The sequence below is a fragment of the Phalaenopsis equestris genome, unplaced genomic scaffold (genome assembly GCF_001263595.1).
Source record: "Phalaenopsis equestris unplaced genomic scaffold, ASM126359v1 Scaffold000297, whole genome shotgun sequence".
Taxonomy (NCBI): domain Eukaryota; kingdom Viridiplantae; phylum Streptophyta; class Magnoliopsida; order Asparagales; family Orchidaceae; genus Phalaenopsis; species Phalaenopsis equestris.
Window position 1 is genome coordinate 1,415,287 of NW_018164739.1, and position 19,514 is coordinate 1,434,800.

The 19,514-nt window shown below is 37.3% G+C and overlaps 3 protein-coding genes across 3 annotated transcripts; 1 reads left to right on the forward strand and 2 right to left on the reverse strand.

Moving 5' to 3' along the window:
- The first annotated feature begins 1,701 nt into the window (after nt 1-1,701).
- LOC110025348 (NDR1/HIN1-like protein 3) lies at nt 1,702-2,634 on the forward strand. Its single transcript, XM_020725784.1, has one exon. It carries the CDS (start codon nt 1,768-1,770, stop codon nt 2,464-2,466), a length of 699 nt encoding a protein of 232 aa, XP_020581443.1. The 5' UTR covers nt 1,702-1,767; the 3' UTR covers nt 2,467-2,634.
- Nucleotides 2,635-6,988: 4,354 nt separating this feature from the next.
- LOC110025414 (transcription repressor OFP8-like) lies at nt 6,989-7,993 on the reverse strand. The gene has a single exon (XM_020725875.1). It carries the CDS (start codon nt 7,677-7,679, stop codon nt 7,140-7,142), a length of 540 nt encoding a protein of 179 aa, XP_020581534.1. The 5' UTR covers nt 7,680-7,993; the 3' UTR covers nt 6,989-7,139.
- An 8,396-nt stretch (nt 7,994-16,389) lies between these two features.
- Nucleotides 16,390-17,149, reverse strand: LOC110025405. The gene has a single exon (XM_020725862.1). The coding sequence runs from the start codon at nt 16,907-16,909 to the stop codon at nt 16,508-16,510; it is 402 nt and encodes a 133-aa protein (XP_020581521.1). The 5' UTR covers nt 16,910-17,149; the 3' UTR covers nt 16,390-16,507.
- Nucleotides 17,150-19,514: the final 2,365 nt, after the last annotated feature.

The following is a 19,514-nucleotide window of genomic DNA, read 5'->3' on the forward strand; positions in this document are numbered from 1 at the left end:
TATTGTTTAAGGGCCTTTTTATTGTTTTAGATAAGTCAGAAATTAGTGGTATGAGTCGATTCAGCCCGGCTTGTTTAAATTACATTTATATAAAGCGAACATAAAATATATTAAAATTTAATATATTATGTTTTAAGTTTAAAATATCTTAAAAAATATACTTGTATATAACACCATTCTTTTATATATCAGTTGGTCGGACATTTATTTGTCAGTTGTAAGTCTCCTCTGATCTGAGGTTTGATTCCACCCAAAGTGTAGGATGTGGTCCTTAAATTATAGGCGCACGAGGGATGATCGAGGCTCATATCATAGCCTCTGACCACCAAGTATAACTGTTAAATTTTGGGTGTTACAAAATATAAGTATTGTGTGATATGTATATAAGTTTTAGTTCATTTATTTTATTTTTTTGATAATAATTGAGCTGATTTTTAGCTTTTAGAATTAATCTTAGCTGAAATTAGAATGTGATTAATTAATGAAAAGGTTAAGCTAGTGAAGCTCAATTTGTGTACACCCTTAATTAGGATTATAGCTCTAATGCAAAAGAAGTCCTACTCCTAATCACTCTCACCTCTGTTCTGCCAAAATTGTGGACCTTGCCTTTAATGTCCTTGCTTCCCTTATCATCAAATTGGAGCAATTAATACATGGAGATAACGATGAATGGAGGAAGAGAGATTTTAAAATTCATTTTAATTAAAAAAAACTATTCAATGTATTTATTTATATTAAATCAATTTATTTCTCTAAATTCAAAATTACTTCAATTTTCTGACGTTGCCCTTAGAAACCAGCTCAACTAACCCAACTTAAACCAGAGGTCACATTTCAATTTCATGCGCCAATGTTTTAGTCGGTGATACGTCGCCATCAAATAAACGGGAATTTACCTAATTGAAATCTTCAACTCAACGTGTCACTTGACCGCGTCAAATTTTACATACTTATTTTTATAAAACAATTGAGTGATATAAATATAAAAAAACAAATTTTAAGCGGTAGTTATGTAAATATATAAAAATTGGGTGGTTATGATAATAAATATTTAGTGCTAAATCTCTTAAGATAAAACAAAATTGTTGTGAAGTACTTCCACAACACGGAGTTAACAAACCATAATAATAATATTATGATTCTCATCATGTAAACATCAGTTCTTACATAATAACAACTTAAAACATTGAATATAACATTTTAACTAACCAAATTTTAAATATAACATTTTAACTACCAAAAATTCTAAATATAGCATTTTAACCATTCAAAATCTTCACTTTAAAGGAAAAAATATTACCTCAGGAGTACGGATGCATCAGTACTCCAATGATGGAGTGTCACGTATGCAATGATCCCACCGTGAAGCCACGTGACACCTCACTATTGGAGTACTGCATCAGTACTCCTAAGAGAATATTTTTTCCACTTAAAGCCTCTACTAGTGGATAAAAGTGGTGGTTGTAATGAAAAAAAAATAGTTAAAATATTACATTCCAAATAGTTGGTATTTAAAAGCCACAAATATAAATGCTAGATACTTGAATAAAAAGAAAATGGTGAGATTTATATAAATATTTCCAAGAAAGTAAACATCTGCCCAAATTGAAATTCTCATTCCATTTCGTAACCGCGTCGACGCTAACCCTAACCCTAACCCATTATTTATTGCGAAACTTCCCCCCACACGTCCTCACACCCACACTCCACCATATAAGAACCACCACCACCTGATTCTCTTCTCACACAAACTCTCTTTTCCCAACAATGGCTTCCAACGCTAAACCCTCCGGCGGCCTCAACGGCGCCTACTATGGCCCATCAATCCCCCCCACCCGAACCCACCGGAGCGTCGGTGGCCGCTCCTCCGCCTGCTGCTGCGACCCCTGCGGCTGCCTCCTCTGCTCTCTTTTCAAACTCATCTTCTCCATCATCATCACTCTCGGCATCATCGTTCTCATCTTATGGCTCGTCTTCCGCCCCAACGAACTCAAAGTCGCCGTAGAGGACGCCAAGCTAACCTCTTTCGATCTCAGCAACTCCTCCAACCTCAACTACAATCTCTCCCTTTCTATCAGTATCCGAAACCCTAACCGCCGGATCTCCATCTACTACGACCAAATCGAAGCCGTGGCGCTGTACGACGGCAGTCGGTTCGGCTACGATGGATCGCTTCCGGTTTTCTTTCAGGGGCACAAGAACACGACGGTGATTTCGCCGAGATTCGGAGGGCAGGCGGTGTCCCTCGGAGCGGTGAGCGGGACTTACGAGAGGGAGAAGAAAGAGGGGAATTTCTATGTTGATGTGAAATTGAACGCGAGGATTAGGTTGAAGGTGAAGTTTGTGAAGGTGGGGCATTTCAAGCCGAAGTTCGACTGCAAGCTGAAGCTCCCCGTGCCGCCGGCAAAGGGTGGATCGCCGGCGACGGTGTTTGAGCGGACTGAGTGTGATGTTGATTGGATCTAAACATGGGTTTTTAGGAGATTTCGTATTTTTATTCTATTTAGTTTATTGCTTTTGAGTTGATTTTTGTTATTGTCTTGTTTTAATATTTCAGGTCAGGTTTGGTGGCTGTGGGACCCATTGTGTAGTTGTATATTAATTAAAAATTATTTATTTATTTATTTTTGTGGAGATTGTGGTGCGACTAGCCGTTACGTTTGACTTTGACTGTTTCCAAGTTGGAGCAACGGGTTGCGGACCGTTACAATTTGAAAATTCTATGAAGGGAGATAAAATGTTATTTTAAATATTAGCACTTTTAATATGTTTAAATTTAATTGCAAAAGGAAGTGTGTTTATTGCATTAAATATATCTCAATTAAAGTAGTATTTAAATTGTTGGGTTCATATAAAATTTTTTCTTTTATCAATCACAAATTTTCACTGAATGTTTGAACTTTTTAAATTAATTTATAAAATATTCAAAGCAAAAAGGTGATGATTGTAAAAGAAAAGAATGTTGAAATATTGTCTTGTTATAACGAACCTTCGATTGATTGAACCAAACTAGTTGGTCTGCAAGAGTGGATAAACTTGGGGTGATTCTAGCACTAATGTTGCCATCAATATTGACGAGTGGCTTTTCTGTTTTATCTCTACATGTCACTCTCGTATCATTTCCGTCTGAGTGCTTGACTTTTGCAAACCTCAATTTATATGAGATGAATACTTTTTTGCAAAAAAATTGGTACCACATCATTGACATTTCTAATGGTTTCAAATTGAACCACATGCCTTGAAATTAGTCACATTGAAAAAGTCACTATAATGAAATTTTATTCACTTGGGCTTATGTTGCTAAGGTATAAGATACATGAGTTGAGACATCACTCCTGTGAATGTTCTATTCTCATTTTAAAGATTGGCACTAAGAAGATGGCAAAGATAAGCATTGAGGGTGAGAAACAACTTATACATGTAAAAGCAAAAAAATAAAAAATAAAATAAATAAATAAATAAATAAAAACGCATTATCTTCATAGAGTATGGGTAATGTAATATAAATATTTCGATCATGTATTCTCCTCTAATGATTGGGGTTCAAATATCAAGATCACTGAATAAGAGGGATGTATTTCACAAATAATTATACTAAAGTTATAAGTAGCTAGGGCTGTCAAAACAGTTCGTTGTTCGTGAATAACCCATATTCGGCTTAGAGCTATCAGATGTCCTAACTCGCTTGCCAGTTACCAACTTTTGTGGAAATGAAAATGCAATTTTTCTATTTTTTTATAATTTTTAAAATGATAAATACCACAAAATATATATATTAAGGAATGGTCGGAGGCTATTATACAAGCCCCGATCATTCCTAATGAGCCTAATAAATTATAGTACCACGACCTACACTCGGGGGGGAATCGAGCCTCCAAACCAAAGGGGACTTACAACTGACAAGCAGATGCCCAATCAACTGATCTGAGTACGCATCACACATATATATAGTATTTTTAAAAATTTTAATTAACTACAAAGCTACAAAGAATTATAATCAATTAATAGTATTAATTAAGAAAATATAATAAGAATTATTAAATTAGATTAAAATGATGTTTTAATATAAAAATTATTTTTTAATCTTGCCCAAACTCTTAACGACTCTTTGTTAGTGAACAACTCGTGTTCCGCTCGCTAAGTAAATAAGCCGAACACTAGCACACTTTTTGAGTTCGAAATACAAACGAGCCGAACACAAGTTGAGCCTGGGCTTGCTCGTGTTCGGCTCGTTTACACCCCTATAAATAGCATCCTATGTGACACACCACCACACAAATCTCGAGGTATGACACAGATCTTAATGCACATTTTTGGGCAACAAATGCTAAAACTTCAATTAACAGTCTTTCACAGTTTTAATTTCAACAAACTTATAGTCTAATTGATCGGCTCGACGAGATGAACCCAACAGTACCAAAATCACTCAAATTCGAGTAAAATCAAGCTCAGATGAAGTCATCAAACCACTTTTGAAAGCTTTTCAGACATGTTTGGAAGGACAAATAGATGTTAAATTTGGTGAGCTCGTGGTCGAATTAAGCGACTCGACAAGGCGAATCCAACGAGCCTATAAGATCCCTCAATTCCGACATCATTAAGTCTATCAAATGTTCATTAAGCACCTTCTGATCGAGGAAATATTTCCGGGTTGTCTGACTAGAGTGAGTTATAGTCATTTATTAATTGCAATTGAGACTATATATTGAGCCGCACCCCTCTCATAAGAGGGGGGCTTGAATAATGAGCAAAAGTCCAACATCACTCCTGCAACCGTCGATCGCCACCAATAACAGTCAATCGCTACTTACCGGCCGCCGTTGATCACCATTAGCTACCGCCCATTCCGTGTGACAAGATCCCTCGCGCATCTAAAGAAAGAGCTTGAAGCTTGAAGAATAAGCAAAAGTCCAACATCACTATTGCAATCGTCGATCGCCACCAATAACAATCAACCGCCACTCACCGGCCGCCGCCGATCACCATCAGCTGTCACTCATTCCTTGTGACAAGATCCTCCGCGCATCGACGATGTAAATCGAAAGATTGTGTTACTCTTTCTTGTCGGTAGAATAAAGAATTGTACGTGTAACCTTGAGTTTATATTTGATTTTCTTCAACTGTGCTAGAACTTGTGGTATTTTCTGTTTTCGAATTTTTCATGTAAAAACTTCTTGTGTCTCTACTAGTTATTTTTTTTTTATCTGAGTGTGTGTCGAATCTCCATATAGTACTAAGAAGATAATATATTACTCTATCGTAGCGAATCTTCGAAGACACATCATTATGATTTCTTTTCTTTAGGAAGAGGATATAAATACGTGAAAAGTAGTGATCATTAGAAAAAGAGAAAGCAGGTGTTTATAAAAAATCCAATACCCAACTCTTTAAGTAGCTTAAAGAGGCAAATACTTAAAAAGTCTCTTTATAGGAAATGACACCATGATATATTTCTTGTGAAATGACACCATGATATGTTTCTTGTGATTGATGTTAGTAAGCAATCATGTGACGATAAAAGAAGAGAAACTCAGGTTAAATGTGACATAGGCCGAGTTAGGGAGCCAATATGGACATGTGTTGTGATCCTGGCGGCCAACAATAATTAATTTTTTTTTAAAAAAGTTTCAAGTTCATAATCCTTTAGTTCAATTAGAGTTATTGAGGAGGCTATACTAAACTACTATATTATCATATGTTTTAGATTAAATTATTTTTTATCACCTCTTATAGAAGATTAATGAAATCTTTAAGAGAAACGTTTTCTATACCATCAATTCATTGCTCTATTTTTCATTGAATATCCAACTGCCTTGTATGTCTGCTTTTCATCCTCTCGCAAATCATATAATAATATCGAAGCTTGGTTCACCTATTAAAAAGGTTTCATAAGTGATTGTTTTAATTTTTATAGACATAGTTGGAAGATGTATCAAATTAGATTGAAATATGAGGTCAAGCATCGGACCTTGATCAAACACATTTTATTAACAGCGTCGAGGCGCTGTCTTAGTAGCTCCGCAGTGTTGCTCCAGAAATAAAATTTCAGCTGAAACCTGAGAACTAGATACCGCAACACTACTGCTGTAGTGGCGCAGTGCTACATCGCAGCAATGCAAAGTGGAAGTTTGTTTAAGCAACTCTTTCTATTGTTCTTCATGTTGGATTTCAAACTCTCTTCTGAAAAGAATATGAGAAGAGTGCCATGGAGTGTTTCACAATGTAGAGAGGCTTGAGCGTGGTGTAATTTGTAGATTCTCCTCATTTTCTTAATAGTGAATTTCTTGGTGTGATGTGGCTTCGTGTTTTTTTCCCGTTCTAGAGTTTTTTCATGTTAAATTCGATGTATTCTGTTTTTGTACGTTTTTGTTCAAAATTTTACTTTAGTTCTCTCGAATCAGTTTCCACAATTTTCACATCACCCAACACAAATGATGTTCGAAGATATGCTATATTCATACCATGTAGTAGATGAGAGCAAATCATGTTTGGAATTTGTTTGAACTATGATCAAACAACATTCAAATATGATTTGAGTACTCATGAAATAACATAATTTTTTATACCTTTGAATCATGCAAGCCATGATTTCAAAAGAAGTCCAAATATAATTCACCCACACCATTTTATCAATTGTTGAAACGTATTCTTTCTAACTTCGTCTTCAATCTCCATTGAAATGAAAGAATTTACGGCATACAATAGAAAGATCAAACCTTCAATACTCACATATGTTCAAGTTGTCAATGATATTTCAATTTCCTTTGTGATGATGATATCACCAGAGAACGCCGTGCTTTACTCTACAGCAGGATTGAAGTGTATTATATTTTCATTAAATTTCAGACATTATCAATCAACCCATATAAATTAAAAAAATTTATGAATAGACTGAACATTCAAAAAAAAAAAAATGAAAAAAAGAATTTATGAATAGACTGAACATTCATTCAAAAAAAAAAAAATGAAAAAAAGAAAAACTCCTCAAAGATCGCAGCTTTGTTCACATCTGAAATTTCACACACAGTTGGAAAGGAACTATGTTGTATCAGTAGGAATATCATACAGATTACTTAAACATATTTTTAATTTATCCTATAACTTGAAGTCATCTTCCAATTACCCGAACGATCCGCCAGCTATCCACCGGCAACTTCCGCCGCCGGCAAGAAAACATTTTTCCAGATATCGGCGAATGCGCGAAGAATGATATCATGATGCCCAGAAGAATTGAGGGAGATATATTGGTGAAGAAGCTGACAGAGATCCTCCCAACCATACATCTCCTTCTCCACAATCATCACCAGTATCGATTCATAGAAGTCAAGATAAGGATTCAGCGACTCTTTCACCACCGCCACGCTCTCTTCCACCACTCCGTTCCTCTTCGTTCTCTTTCTTCTTTTCACCGCCCGACTCTGCTTTCCTCCCTTTCGGTCACTTGTCTCTTGCTTCGCCGGCGATGACGATGAAGAGAACGGTGAGGCTGTGGCGGCAGGGCTGGAGGTTGTTGATGAGAGAGATGAAAAGCTAAGAGTTTTGGGGATCCTCTGTTTCAGGGAGGAGGATGAGGAGGACGGTGAAGAGAACAGAGTAGAGAAAATTGATCGCCGGCAGCCACAGCCTACGTCCACCAGTACTGGCTTCTGCACCATGAATCTTCTCTGCGGGGATGCCATCAAGAAACTGTGATGAACAAAAGGAGATATTTTGCTTCTGGGGATATGCAAAAGATTTGATTTTTAGTTGGGTTGTGAGAAACTGCAGGAGGAAAAAATTTGACTGGCAGAAGAACGATCGGAGAGATCTGTCGCTTGTTTTTATATGTTTGAGAGAGTTAGATGGAGGTAGGGGTAACGTGTGGAAATTTTGGTAGGTAGAAGTTGATCAGAGAGAAATCAGAAGAAAAACAGGGAGAGATGACGACGATGGAAGATAAAGAAAGCTTGAAAAAGAGGTTCTTGCATTTTACTTCGTGATTCAACTTTCTGACTTTTAGGTTATATAATAATAAAAACTGAATCGTTTTTGTCTGTAAAGGAATTAATTGGAGAGGAGAGGAATAGGGCGCGTATTAATGGCGCATGTGAGGCTGTTATTTGTGTGTACAATGAACTATATCGTGAACTCGATGGACTTCTACTCTTCTTCCTTCATGGAATGTAGCTGTACAAATTGCTGCACTGCACGACATGGTGGAAGCGGGTATGACTTTCGTAAATTCTTTTGTAGTTATGTATTGATTAAAGTTTTTATTTTTAAAATATCTGTAGTCATGTATAATATATTAAAATATATTAAGAATTAAATTTTGGGGAGGTTGACCATTAATCATAAATAAATTGGAAATTTCTGGGGGAAATATTCTCAGCATCTTATGAACACCACTTCATTGACTGAATCAATTCCTTAATCATCGACGACATTAATTAAGTTAATGAAGACCACTTAGTACTAATTTGAAAAGATAATTATTTTCATTGGAAGAAGTAAATCAGCGTAAATCCTTGAACTTTTATGAGAAATTTACTCGATAGATAGTTCTATGACAATACAGTAAGGTATATTCTGCAGCTCAACCTAACCAAGATCTTTTTGAGACTATCAATTCAATGCATCATTCTTGATAAGTCTATCAACAAATTTTTAACATTCGACGCTATCTTAAAATATGACGAGGATCTTGAGATGATATTTTAAGCAATAGACATTCAAGCTTCAATTAAAAGTCAACCAGGACTCAGATTTCAATAAAATTATAATCAAACTGATTGGCTCGATGCGACGGACCCAATGATACCAAAATTAGTCTAATCCGAGTGTTATTAAACCACTCTTGAAAGTTTCCCAGACATATTTAAAAGGTCAAACGAATGTCGAATCTAGCAAGTCTATAGTAAAATCAAGCGTCTCGACAGAATAAATTCAACAAGCCTAAGATTACTCAATTTTGACATCGTTAAGACACTCAAATGTCTATTAAACACCGTCTAATCAAAGGAAATTGGCTGGACCGTCCGATCAAAGTGGTTCATATTCCTGCACTAACTGCACCCAGAACACTATAGATAAAACCCACTCCTCACATGAGGGGGAGGGAGATTAAGGCTTGAAAAAGAACTTAAAGCCTTAAAAAGGAGCTGAAGACGAGCACCACTCTTGCTACCGTCGATAGTCGCCGACCAATATTGACCAGCTCTGACCGTCATCGATCATTGCTGACCACCATTGACCATCGTTGACCATCGTCGACCACTACCTATCGGCCTTCATCGATGACCATCGGCCACCGCCTGCTTCTTACAACAAATTCATTCTCATGTCGATATTGTAATTCAGATGACTTTGTGACCCTTTCCTATTTGTGGGACGAGGTCTCTATAATTATCAACTTATAGTAGATTTTCACAATTGGGTTATGCTTCGTGGCTTTTTCTCTTTACGGGGTTTCAACGTAAGAACTTCTAGTGTCACCACTGATTGTTTTCTTTTATCAGTTGAATTCTCTTGCAACACTAAGACAATATTTCTTAACTCTACCGCCACAAATTTTCTAGCAGACATCATTTCTCTTGCTACTCGACATGCTTATAGTCCCCAACCAATATCGTTAAGTTTGGCCTTATTTTGTGTTTTAGCGCCTTTGGTGATGTCATGAGAAAAATAAACTTTAATATCTTACTCAAGAAAAAAAATCAACATACTCTATACCATCGCTTTCATGAATTTTTGTCTATGATATTTGCTATTCTCTAGCTTCTATTTCAATGAGATTCAAATTGCAAGATGGGTTCTTTGATATACACAATTCAAGATATTTTTGGATTTTTAACACAAAAAAATAATAAATAAATTACAATAAATGCACAACACTATAATTTCAAGACTAAATTTAAAATTTTCAACTATAGTTTTCTTAAAACTGGAAATTCAACGTCTTTCACTAACAACATTATCAAAAATTTCATATATACCAAAATGTTGTGAAGCACCAAAAAGTCATGCAAGTATACATGTCATTCAAATGATATATGAAAGCAAGTCCATATATCAATTAATTAATGAAATTCATCATCTCTATAGTTCTCAAATTACACCATCAAATCTTTAATATGTCAAGTTGTCAACTTCATAGGTTCGTAATGTTTAGTGCTTCAAAACTCCTTTTTTTTTGCTTTCTTGTCGATAGAACACAACTGAAAGTGGCAGCCACCAAGCCATTGTTTGCTGGCCCAACGAAGAGATTGTCGAATCACTTTACATGTAAAAGATCGAAAAAAGCTGAACCATTTGATGCAGATTTTGATTTGATATATTTTAAGGAAAAAAAAAAAGCCTAAACATCTTTCTCAAATTTTATAAAGATGTATTGATTTTAAACATTTAAGATAGATTTTGATAGAGACAAATATTAAATTGAAGAAAACAGCAATATTTTAAGGGGCATTTAAATACATACCTCCAATATTTTAAGGGCATTTACATACATACCATATAATTCCTATATATTTACATATCTCACATCTTAACTTTGCTTCTTTACATTTATTCCATTTTAATCTTTAATATCACAGCAAAGGTACCATCATTTTAAGTTTTAAGAAGTGCATAATTTGGGTGGCATATATGTAAGTATTGTTGAGGTATAGATGTTGGATATGTAAGTGCTCTCAACATTCAGTGACATTGAAAATATCCTAGCTCAAAAACAATGGCTGAGAAATAGACCACGTGAAACATTGTTTAATTAAGATTATTGTGATGGCATGACTTTGTTGACCAAAAAGGTAGTCTTCCCCTGTCTTCTATTTGTTGTATTTATGATTTTTATTATAATTAGGAGTAATTTTATTTTTTGGCTTTATTTACTTGTATGTCTTAATTCTTCTCTATAAAATAAAAAAAAAAATTACATCCGGACGTCTGCATGTCCGGACTGCCACTCACAGGGCGCTATCACCCACAAATGAAATGCATGACGATTAGAGTTCCATGATTGGTCGTCTAGATGTGTGGTATCCAGATGCAATATTTTCTCTTACAAATGGGACTTACGGTTCATAAGAGAACCATGGTGAGGAGTGTAGAAGTTATAATCCATAGTTTTTTTTATCTCCCATTCGATGCTAGTGAAATATCCTTTTCTGTGGAAGTAGGTGAATCCATTCAATGTCAAACCACTTGAATCGTTTCTGTTTGATTCTTGTTGTGTAAATTTCTTTATTTTCGTATTGTTTTCACATAATAGTTGGTATCAGAGCTCCAGGTTCGTGATCAGAGCATGACTCGGCTTCGATAACAACAAATCCCGTGTGTTGCTGGTGGTTTTTGCAGCAGATTGTCTGACATGCTTTACCTACTGATTGAGGGTTCGACGGCAGGCTGACGGCTTGAACACGAAGATTCAGCGAGTGGTAGGAGGGATCGTGATAGCAGCTATAATACGGCGGTTTCGGCGGCGACATGAGGCAGTTCCAACAACTCCGACGACGGTTCTAGCGGCTCCGACAACGGATTTGGCGGAAGAAAGAAAAGTTTTAAAACATGAAAGAGGATATTCGATTCTGAAAATAAGAAAAAAAAGGAATTTTGGAAAGAGAATTTCGGAAAGAAAAAGAAAAAAAAAAGGAGAAAGTTTTTTTTTTTCAAAAACAAGCGAAGAAAAGGGAAATATTTTATTTTTTCAGTTGAACATTTTTTCTATTTATTTTTCTCCTTTCTTCTCAGGTTTCCAAACTAGGAGAAAATTTTTTTTTAGAAAATATTTTAATCTAATAGAAGAACATTGTTTTTCACATAGTCAGAGCAATAAGATATAACATGATGTTAAGTTCTTCAATATCCATTATGTAGGTAGAAAATTCTATTTATCAGGTCATTACACATCCGATCAAAATCGATAACGACAAATGGACTTTAGAATATGACGATGTGAGGTGATGAATGCGTTGCGTTATTTGAATCGGAGGAAGTCTTAGATGGTGATGAATGTCGTGAAGAGATGTCAGAGAGAAATTGTTCGAAGATTAACAATAATGTTTGTTACTTTATTTGAAATTGCTTTACGTAGGAGATCAAATAAGGCGTGATGATAGAGACTTATGCAGGAAAATTGTGGAGGATGCTGGAGAACAAATACCTCACGAAGAGCGTGGAGGACCCTCTCCATATGGAGCGTTGCCTCTACAGATTTCAAATGAGCTGGGGGTTATTATTGATGAACATTTGAATGACTTCACAAAGCTGTTAGCAAATCTTTTAAATTCAAATGAAGAGGTTGGAGAAGAAGACAAGTTGCTCCTTTAGTTAAATTCACTGCTGGATGACTACAAAAGCTTTATTATGATACTCATTCAATGAAAAGAGGTATTGAAGTATGACAAAGTGACTATAATGTTGTTGAATCATGAGTTTTGTCGAAGGAGCAAGGAGTTCACAAAGTTGTAGTTAGTTGAGGAACTTACACTCCAATGTGGCCGATCTGAGGAGAAGAAGAAGAATTTGATAAATAAAGGTGACAGCCACGACACTTCTTAAAAGCAAGGTAAGTCTTGTGGGTGCAGTCTTAGAAAAAATCAATATGCTTTATGTTTAAAGATTATTCATTGGAAAAAAGATTATCTGAAGCTAAAGAAGAAGAGAAAGGAAGTTGCATCTCAACCAAAATTTAATTTCTTTGTGGAAAGATATGAAGCAGTGAATTTAGATATATTCTTATATGCAGTTTCTCATAGTTTACTTACAGATCATTCATGTTGGATTCTAGACACAAGTGCTACCTATCACATTTGTCCTCATTGAGGGAGATTCTGGAGCTGGATATTGGTACAATGACTATGGACAAAGATCAAGCTTGTCTTATTATTAGTGTAGAAGTATCTTTATCAAGATGCATAATGATACTGTGAGGGAGCAAACCGATGTTAAACATCTTTCAGGTATCAGGAAGAACTTGTTATCAGTTGGGGCTTTAGAGTCCAAGGGCTACAAAGTAGATACTGAAGCAGGAGTCTTGAGGATATGTCGTAAATCACTGGATTTTATGCAGAGAGTTCACCATCACAACCTTTATTATTTTCATACCAGTGCAGTGATTGAAATTGTTGCTATTGTTGATGATTCTTCTGATGCCACTGCGTTGTGGCATATGTTTCTAGCTCATGCTGGAGAGGCTTCACTTCAGGCTTTGGTGAAACAAAGACCGATTAAAGAAGCAAACATCTACAAGCTTGATTTCTGTGAACATTATGCATTTGATAAGAAGACAAATATCTTTTGGGACCATCATCTGCCGCACAAAAAGGTATTTTAGAGTATGTTCACACAGATATTTGGGGCCCGACGAAGATAACATTATTCATCGAGCGAAGAAAAATTGTCTCTTTTATTGATGATTGCTCCAAGTATATTTGGGTATACACCATGAAGTGCAAAAGAGTGGTGCTGAAGATTTTCATAACTTGAAAGAATTAGACTGAGACTCAGATTGATAAAAAAATCCAGTGTATCAGAATAGACAAAGGAGTCTAATATGTATTAAATGAGTTCTTGCAAGAGTGTCAAAGAGCTGGGATAGAGCATCACTTCACTGTTCGAGAGACACCACAACAGAACGAGGTGGATTAGTCGATGAACCAGACTTTGGTTGGAGAAAGTTTGGTGTATGTTATCTAATGCTAGGTTGGCTAGAACTTCCTGGGCAAAAGTTTAGACTAAGTTTGCCACTTGGTGAGTTGTCTGCCTTTTGCAGCTATTGCGAAGAATAACCCAAAGAAGATGTGACCGGGACATCTTGGTAGGGATTATGAGAACATGAGTGTTTGTGTGTCTATCTTACTACGATATGCAGAATGATAAACTAGAACATGAGCAAAAAAGATAATCTTCATTGGCAAATTTCCTTCTGGCGTGAAGTAAAAGGCTTCAAGTTGTATTATCAGCCAGAAAGAAATGTTGTCATTAGTAGGGATGTTACATTCCATGAGGCAAGCTTGTTGAAAGATTGGGACTCAAAGCAGGTTCTATTGGGACCACATATATATAGTAATAGTTGGACTTTGATGCAACTTCATTTGTTTCACATAGTTCATCCACTCTGAATTAGATATATGATTCAGTTGTAGCTCAGGAAGTTGTTGATAATGCTTAGGGGAAAGTGGAAGAAGATGTTGAGGATGAGACTCATGCTTAGGATTCTATTGTAGGAGCAGAACCAGACATAAAAATGTCTCAAAACCAGCTTGATTGAGAGATCACATTGCATTTGTATTTTCAGTCACAAAGGCAGAAATTTCTTGTAACTATAAAGAAGCGTTGGAGGGTCCAGATTGTGATCTTTAGAGAGTGGCAATAAATGAAGTGATTGAGTCTCTTTGATGGTGCTTGGAGGTTTGTGAGACTTCCGTTGAGAAGGAAAGCCAACGGGTGCAAATGTGTGTATACAAAGAAAGAATAATCTCATTGAGCTAATGTACAGTAAGACAATATTAGTGGCAAAAGGCCCTGCGTAATGAGAAGTGATTGATTATGATGAGATTTTCTCCCCAGAGGTCAAGCATCCCTCAATTTACGCTCTCTTAACACTTGTAGCAAAGTAAGATTAGATCTTGGAGCAACTCGATGTAAATAACATATTCCCACACAAGAATTGCAAGAGGAGATCTACATGTTGCATCAGTCTAGACGTGGAGTATCAAAAGACTTGGTTTGCAAATTGGACAAGTCTTTGTATGGGTTGAAGCAGTCAATATGACAGTGATATAAAAAAATTGCTCAGTTCATGAGAGAATATGAGTACACGAGGAGCTAATCTTATCATTGTGCATATTTCAAGAAGTTGGCCAACTGTAAGTTTATTTACTTATATATATTGATGATATGTTGATTGTATCTCCTAGTTAGATTGATGTTGATAAAATGAAAAATCAACCATCCAAACATTTTGAAATTAAGGAGTTGGGTGAAGCCCGCAGAATTCTAGGTATAACAATTCTCAGAGATAAGACAACTGAAAAGGTTTGGCTTTTACAAGGAACTTATGTTCAGAAGGTGCTAAAGAAATTTGAGGTTGATAACTTGAGCAAGGAGGTGATTCTACTCATTGCATATCACTTTAAGTTGAGTTCAGATTCGTGTCCTAAAGATGATCACGAAAGAAAAGATATGTGATTGGTTCCTTATGTTTGTTCAGTGGACAATTTGATGTATAGTTTGTACTAGACCAGACATTACTCAAGCAGTTAGTTTTTTGAGTAGATTCATGCATAATCCAGAAGAAAAACATTGGCTTGCGGTGAAAAATATTCTAATTAAAAAGTATAGGTCATGTTAATTTGATGTAAATTTTCAAATTCTTCAAAATAAACATCAAATTTAAAATCAAACGCATCTTTCTAACAACTATCACATATAACATGTCTGGTGGGAAAACACAGCTTCCAACTATAACTTTTTGGGAAAGAAAAATTGCGGTGCGTCATCACAATGCCATCAAATTGAGCCCCAAACACTTATTTGAAAATCTTCATTGATCAATAAGCCATCACAAATCTAAACACCGAAAAAATAGAGTTGTCGTTCAGAGTAAAATATTATGTTCGGACGTTTGCATATTCGAAAGGGCAACAGCCGAACGCCACGTCGCCCGACGCCAACGTGTATAACAACGTGATGCCAGACAGTTGGCCATTCGGACGTGCGATGTCTGGACGTAAAATTTTCTTTGTTCAAAAAAATATTCGTTCGGCGGCCAAGCACTGCTACCCCAAACACTTAATTGAAGACCTTCATTGATCAATAAGCCATCACATATCAAAACATCGACAAAAATAGAGTTGTTGTTCAGAGTAAAATATATTACGTCTGGATGTCCGCACATAGTGCGCCGACATATATGGCGACGTGGCGCCCGGTAGTTGGCTATCCGAACATGTGGCGTCTGGACATAAAATTTTCTCCATTCGAAAAAAATATTATATCCTGACGTCAGCACATTCGGACGGCCAACCGCACTGCCGCCCCCAAACACTTTATTGAAGATTTTCATTGATCAATAAGCCATCAGAGATCAAAACACCGATCAAAATAGACTGTTCGTTCACATGTTTACCAAGTCTTCTCTCGGCAAGTCGTCGCTAGAATTAGTCTCGAACGCCATTACCTACTCCTCCAGATTTGGAGGCATCGCCAACGTTGACATTAATCAAATTAATAAATCAAAATCCCGATCGCTTTATGCAACTTGCAACATAAAATCAGCCGCAGAATTCTACTATTCGATCAAAGAAATTTCTTTTTCGGTTCAATGAAACAATTTCTGTTTCCGAACATTTGAAAAACAAGATTTCTTCCATAAATTTGAGAAAAATTCTTGAAAAAAATGAGTCAATAAATCTTACTAAATTGGGAGAATTTATACTCAAACCAATGCGTTAAATAAAATTAGCTAATTTTTTTTTTGTGATATTACAATCAAAATGCAACAGCCAATCGGATATAAAACCAAGAGTTACCACGGGCTGCAGAACTGCGAGCAGCAAAGAAGCCGGCCGATGAACCCTAAACAGCGTTGAAGAGGCCGAAGGGCGTCTTTGAACGCAGCTAAAAATCTCCGATGAGGCCGCTGGTTTCGAATGGGCGATGGAGTCATCTGGAGATAAGCGTAGGCCGCCTGCTTCACGAGAGGGTTCCGAATCCGGATCTCAAAACCCGCTGCCGTTGGTGACGCGTAGCGGCTCGGCGGGGAGGAAAGGATGAGCTCCCGAAGACTCGTGTAGACGAAGGTCGCGCGTGCGTCAGTAGCGGCGGAGGGGGGCGAAGGGCTGGGAATAGGTGGCCATGATCGGTGGCGGAGCTCAACGTCTCTGTCGGGAGTGGTAGGGAGGAAGTACCTGCGGCGGAGGGTTGACATGGATCAACTCCAGGGAGGGAAAAGGGATGCTTGGATTGACGGAATTGAGGGGAGGGGAGATATTGATGAGTATCAGTAGAAGTGGAATCGGAGAAGAAAACCTAATGACGGAGAGAAGATGAGTGTGAATGCGGCGGAGATGGAGACCGGAAGGCGGTCTGGCATCGTCCCACCTTTCTCCCTCTGTCTGCGCTTCTCACCAAAGCGCGTTATATATTCTTATTATTGGTGATTGAGCGGTCCAAATACCACCATCTTAAAAATAACCTAAAACGGTTTTATAAGCCGAAGATTTTACCTTTTAAAATTTAAAATTCAACCTAAAATAACATTGTATTTAAAATTTAACAATTATTCATTTTACGCTGCATCACCGTTATAGCAAACCAAATAAGTCTTAAAAAAACAAATTATGCATTTAGAATAAGTTGTGTAATGGGAGAGAATATTACACGTGGAGTCCTGATACATCCAGACTTTATATATGATTATATTTTACATATTGTACAATAATTTGTACAAGTATAACATCATTGTAAATGAAGTTCATATACATCCAAACTAAGTGACGTGGAGCTAGGGCCAGTTGGTTCAGCCGGCTGGCAAGGGAACCAGTTCTACCAAATTCTTAGGTGACCGGGCGGAATAACAAAGAGGCAAGACTGTCGCTCTCCTCTTCGATTTCTTCCCTTTCGTGACTCTTACCTGGAGCGAGCGACACTTTGGAGGAGCATCAATGTCGTTAACCCTTCTCCTCCTTATTCTATTTTTTTCCTGTTTGGAGTCTATTTATATGCTTGTTAGTGAGAGTTAGGATTGGTTTAGCCATGTTTGCTTTCAGATTTTTTGTATGGACTTCTTTTCTTTTTTGTAAGACCGTGTTCGAGGAGGTGGTAGTGCTCTGATTGTATCATACTTCGAGGTGATGATGTATCTTCCTTTTTTATTTTTCCCAGCCCTTCTCCTCCACTCCCCTTAACCGCCTGCACTCCAATCCTCCTCCAACACCCTACTGCTCGCCCCCAACACCCTCCCGCCCTTGTCCTGCAACACACCAATGTTGTTTAACCGACCCACTAATCTCCCCCTTACAATAGTTCTCCCTTGTTATCAGACCTATACCACCATCACCCACCCCCTTCTCAGCAGTTTTCTCTGACATCCCACTCTTCCAACCACCAAACCTATCTTTAACCACCCCTTCTTTTCTTGTAACGTCGAGACGCTCGACGGTGTAATCCTCAAATTTAATAAAATCCTCTGCAGCTCAGTGGACGTAGGCAATTTGCCGAACCACGTAAATCTTGTGTCGTTTTTTTCTAGATCTATTTTTCGCTTTATTGCCATCATTTTTTTCATAACAATTGGTATCAGAGCCCCGGTTCAGATTTGAGGAAGAACGATGGTCGGAGACGAAGTGAAGGTTTCAGGGATCGAGAAGTTCGACGGCACGGATTTTGGATACTAGAGGATGCAGATAGAGGATTACCTCTATGGGAAGAAACTTCATCTTCCACTACTGGGAAAGCGACCTGAGAAGATGGAAGAGGCTGATTGGAATCTGTTGGATCGACAGGTTCTGGGGGTTATTCGATTAACCCTATCGAGGTCCGTTGCTCATAATTTCATAAAGGAGAGGACGACGGCAGATCTTATGACGGCTTTATCAAGTATGTATGAAAAGCCATCTGCGAATAACAAGGTGCACTTGATGAAAAAGTTATTCAACCTGAAAATGGCGGAAGGTGTGTCGGTTGTTCAACATTTGAATGATTTCAACACTATTACAAATCAACTATCGTCCGTTGAAATTGATTTTGACGATGAGATTCGTGCACTGATATTGTTGGCCTCATTGCCAAATAGCTGGGAAGCCATGAGGATGGCAGTTAGCAACTCTGCAGGTAAAACCAAACTTAAATATGATGATATTCGTGACTTAATTCTTGCTGAAGAGGTGCGCAGGAAAGATTCTGGCGAGATCTCAGGTTCGAGTTCAGCACTGAATGTTGATTCCAGAGGGAGATCACAAGACAGGAACGCAAACAGAGGAAGGTCGAAATCAAAGCATAGAAGCAAGAGCAAGTCAAAGCCTGGGCATCAAGCAACCTGCTGGAATTGTCGCAAAACTGGCCACATAAAGAAGAACTGTAAAAATCTTAAAAAGATGGAGAACGTCAGTGCTAACGCTGTAACTGAAGAAGTGCAGGATGCGTTATTGCTTACAGTTCATAACTCTGTTGACGACTGGATACTGGACTCGGGGGCTTCTTTTCACACATCTTCTCACCGAGAATTAATGAGAAACTATGTTTCAGGTGACTTTGGGAAAGTGTACTTGGCTGATGGAGCAGCTTTGAACGTGGTCGGAACGTAGAGGGAATGGGAGATGTTGAAATTGCACTCCCTAACAGAAACAAATGGATCCTGCAAAAGGTTATACATATTCCTGAACTGAAAAAGAACCTCATATTTGTTGGGCAGCTTGATGAGGGAGGTCATTCAGTAGTGTTCTCTGATAACACCTGGAAAATTACTAAAGGAGCACTGGTACTAGCTCGGGGTAAGAAGACTGGTACGCTATATATGACAACTGGTCTAATTA

Coding starts and splice junctions, on each gene's coding strand:
- LOC110025414 (XM_020725875.1), bottom strand. CDS start 7,679: ATGGCATCCCCGCAGAGAAGATTCATGGTGCAGAAGCCAGTACTGGTG.
- LOC110025348 (XM_020725784.1), top strand. CDS start 1,768: ATGGCTTCCAACGCTAAACCCTCCGGCGGCCTCAACGGCGCCTACTAT.
- LOC110025405 (XM_020725862.1), bottom strand. CDS start 16,909: ATGTCAACCCTCCGCCGCAGGTACTTCCTCCCTACCACTCCCGACAGA.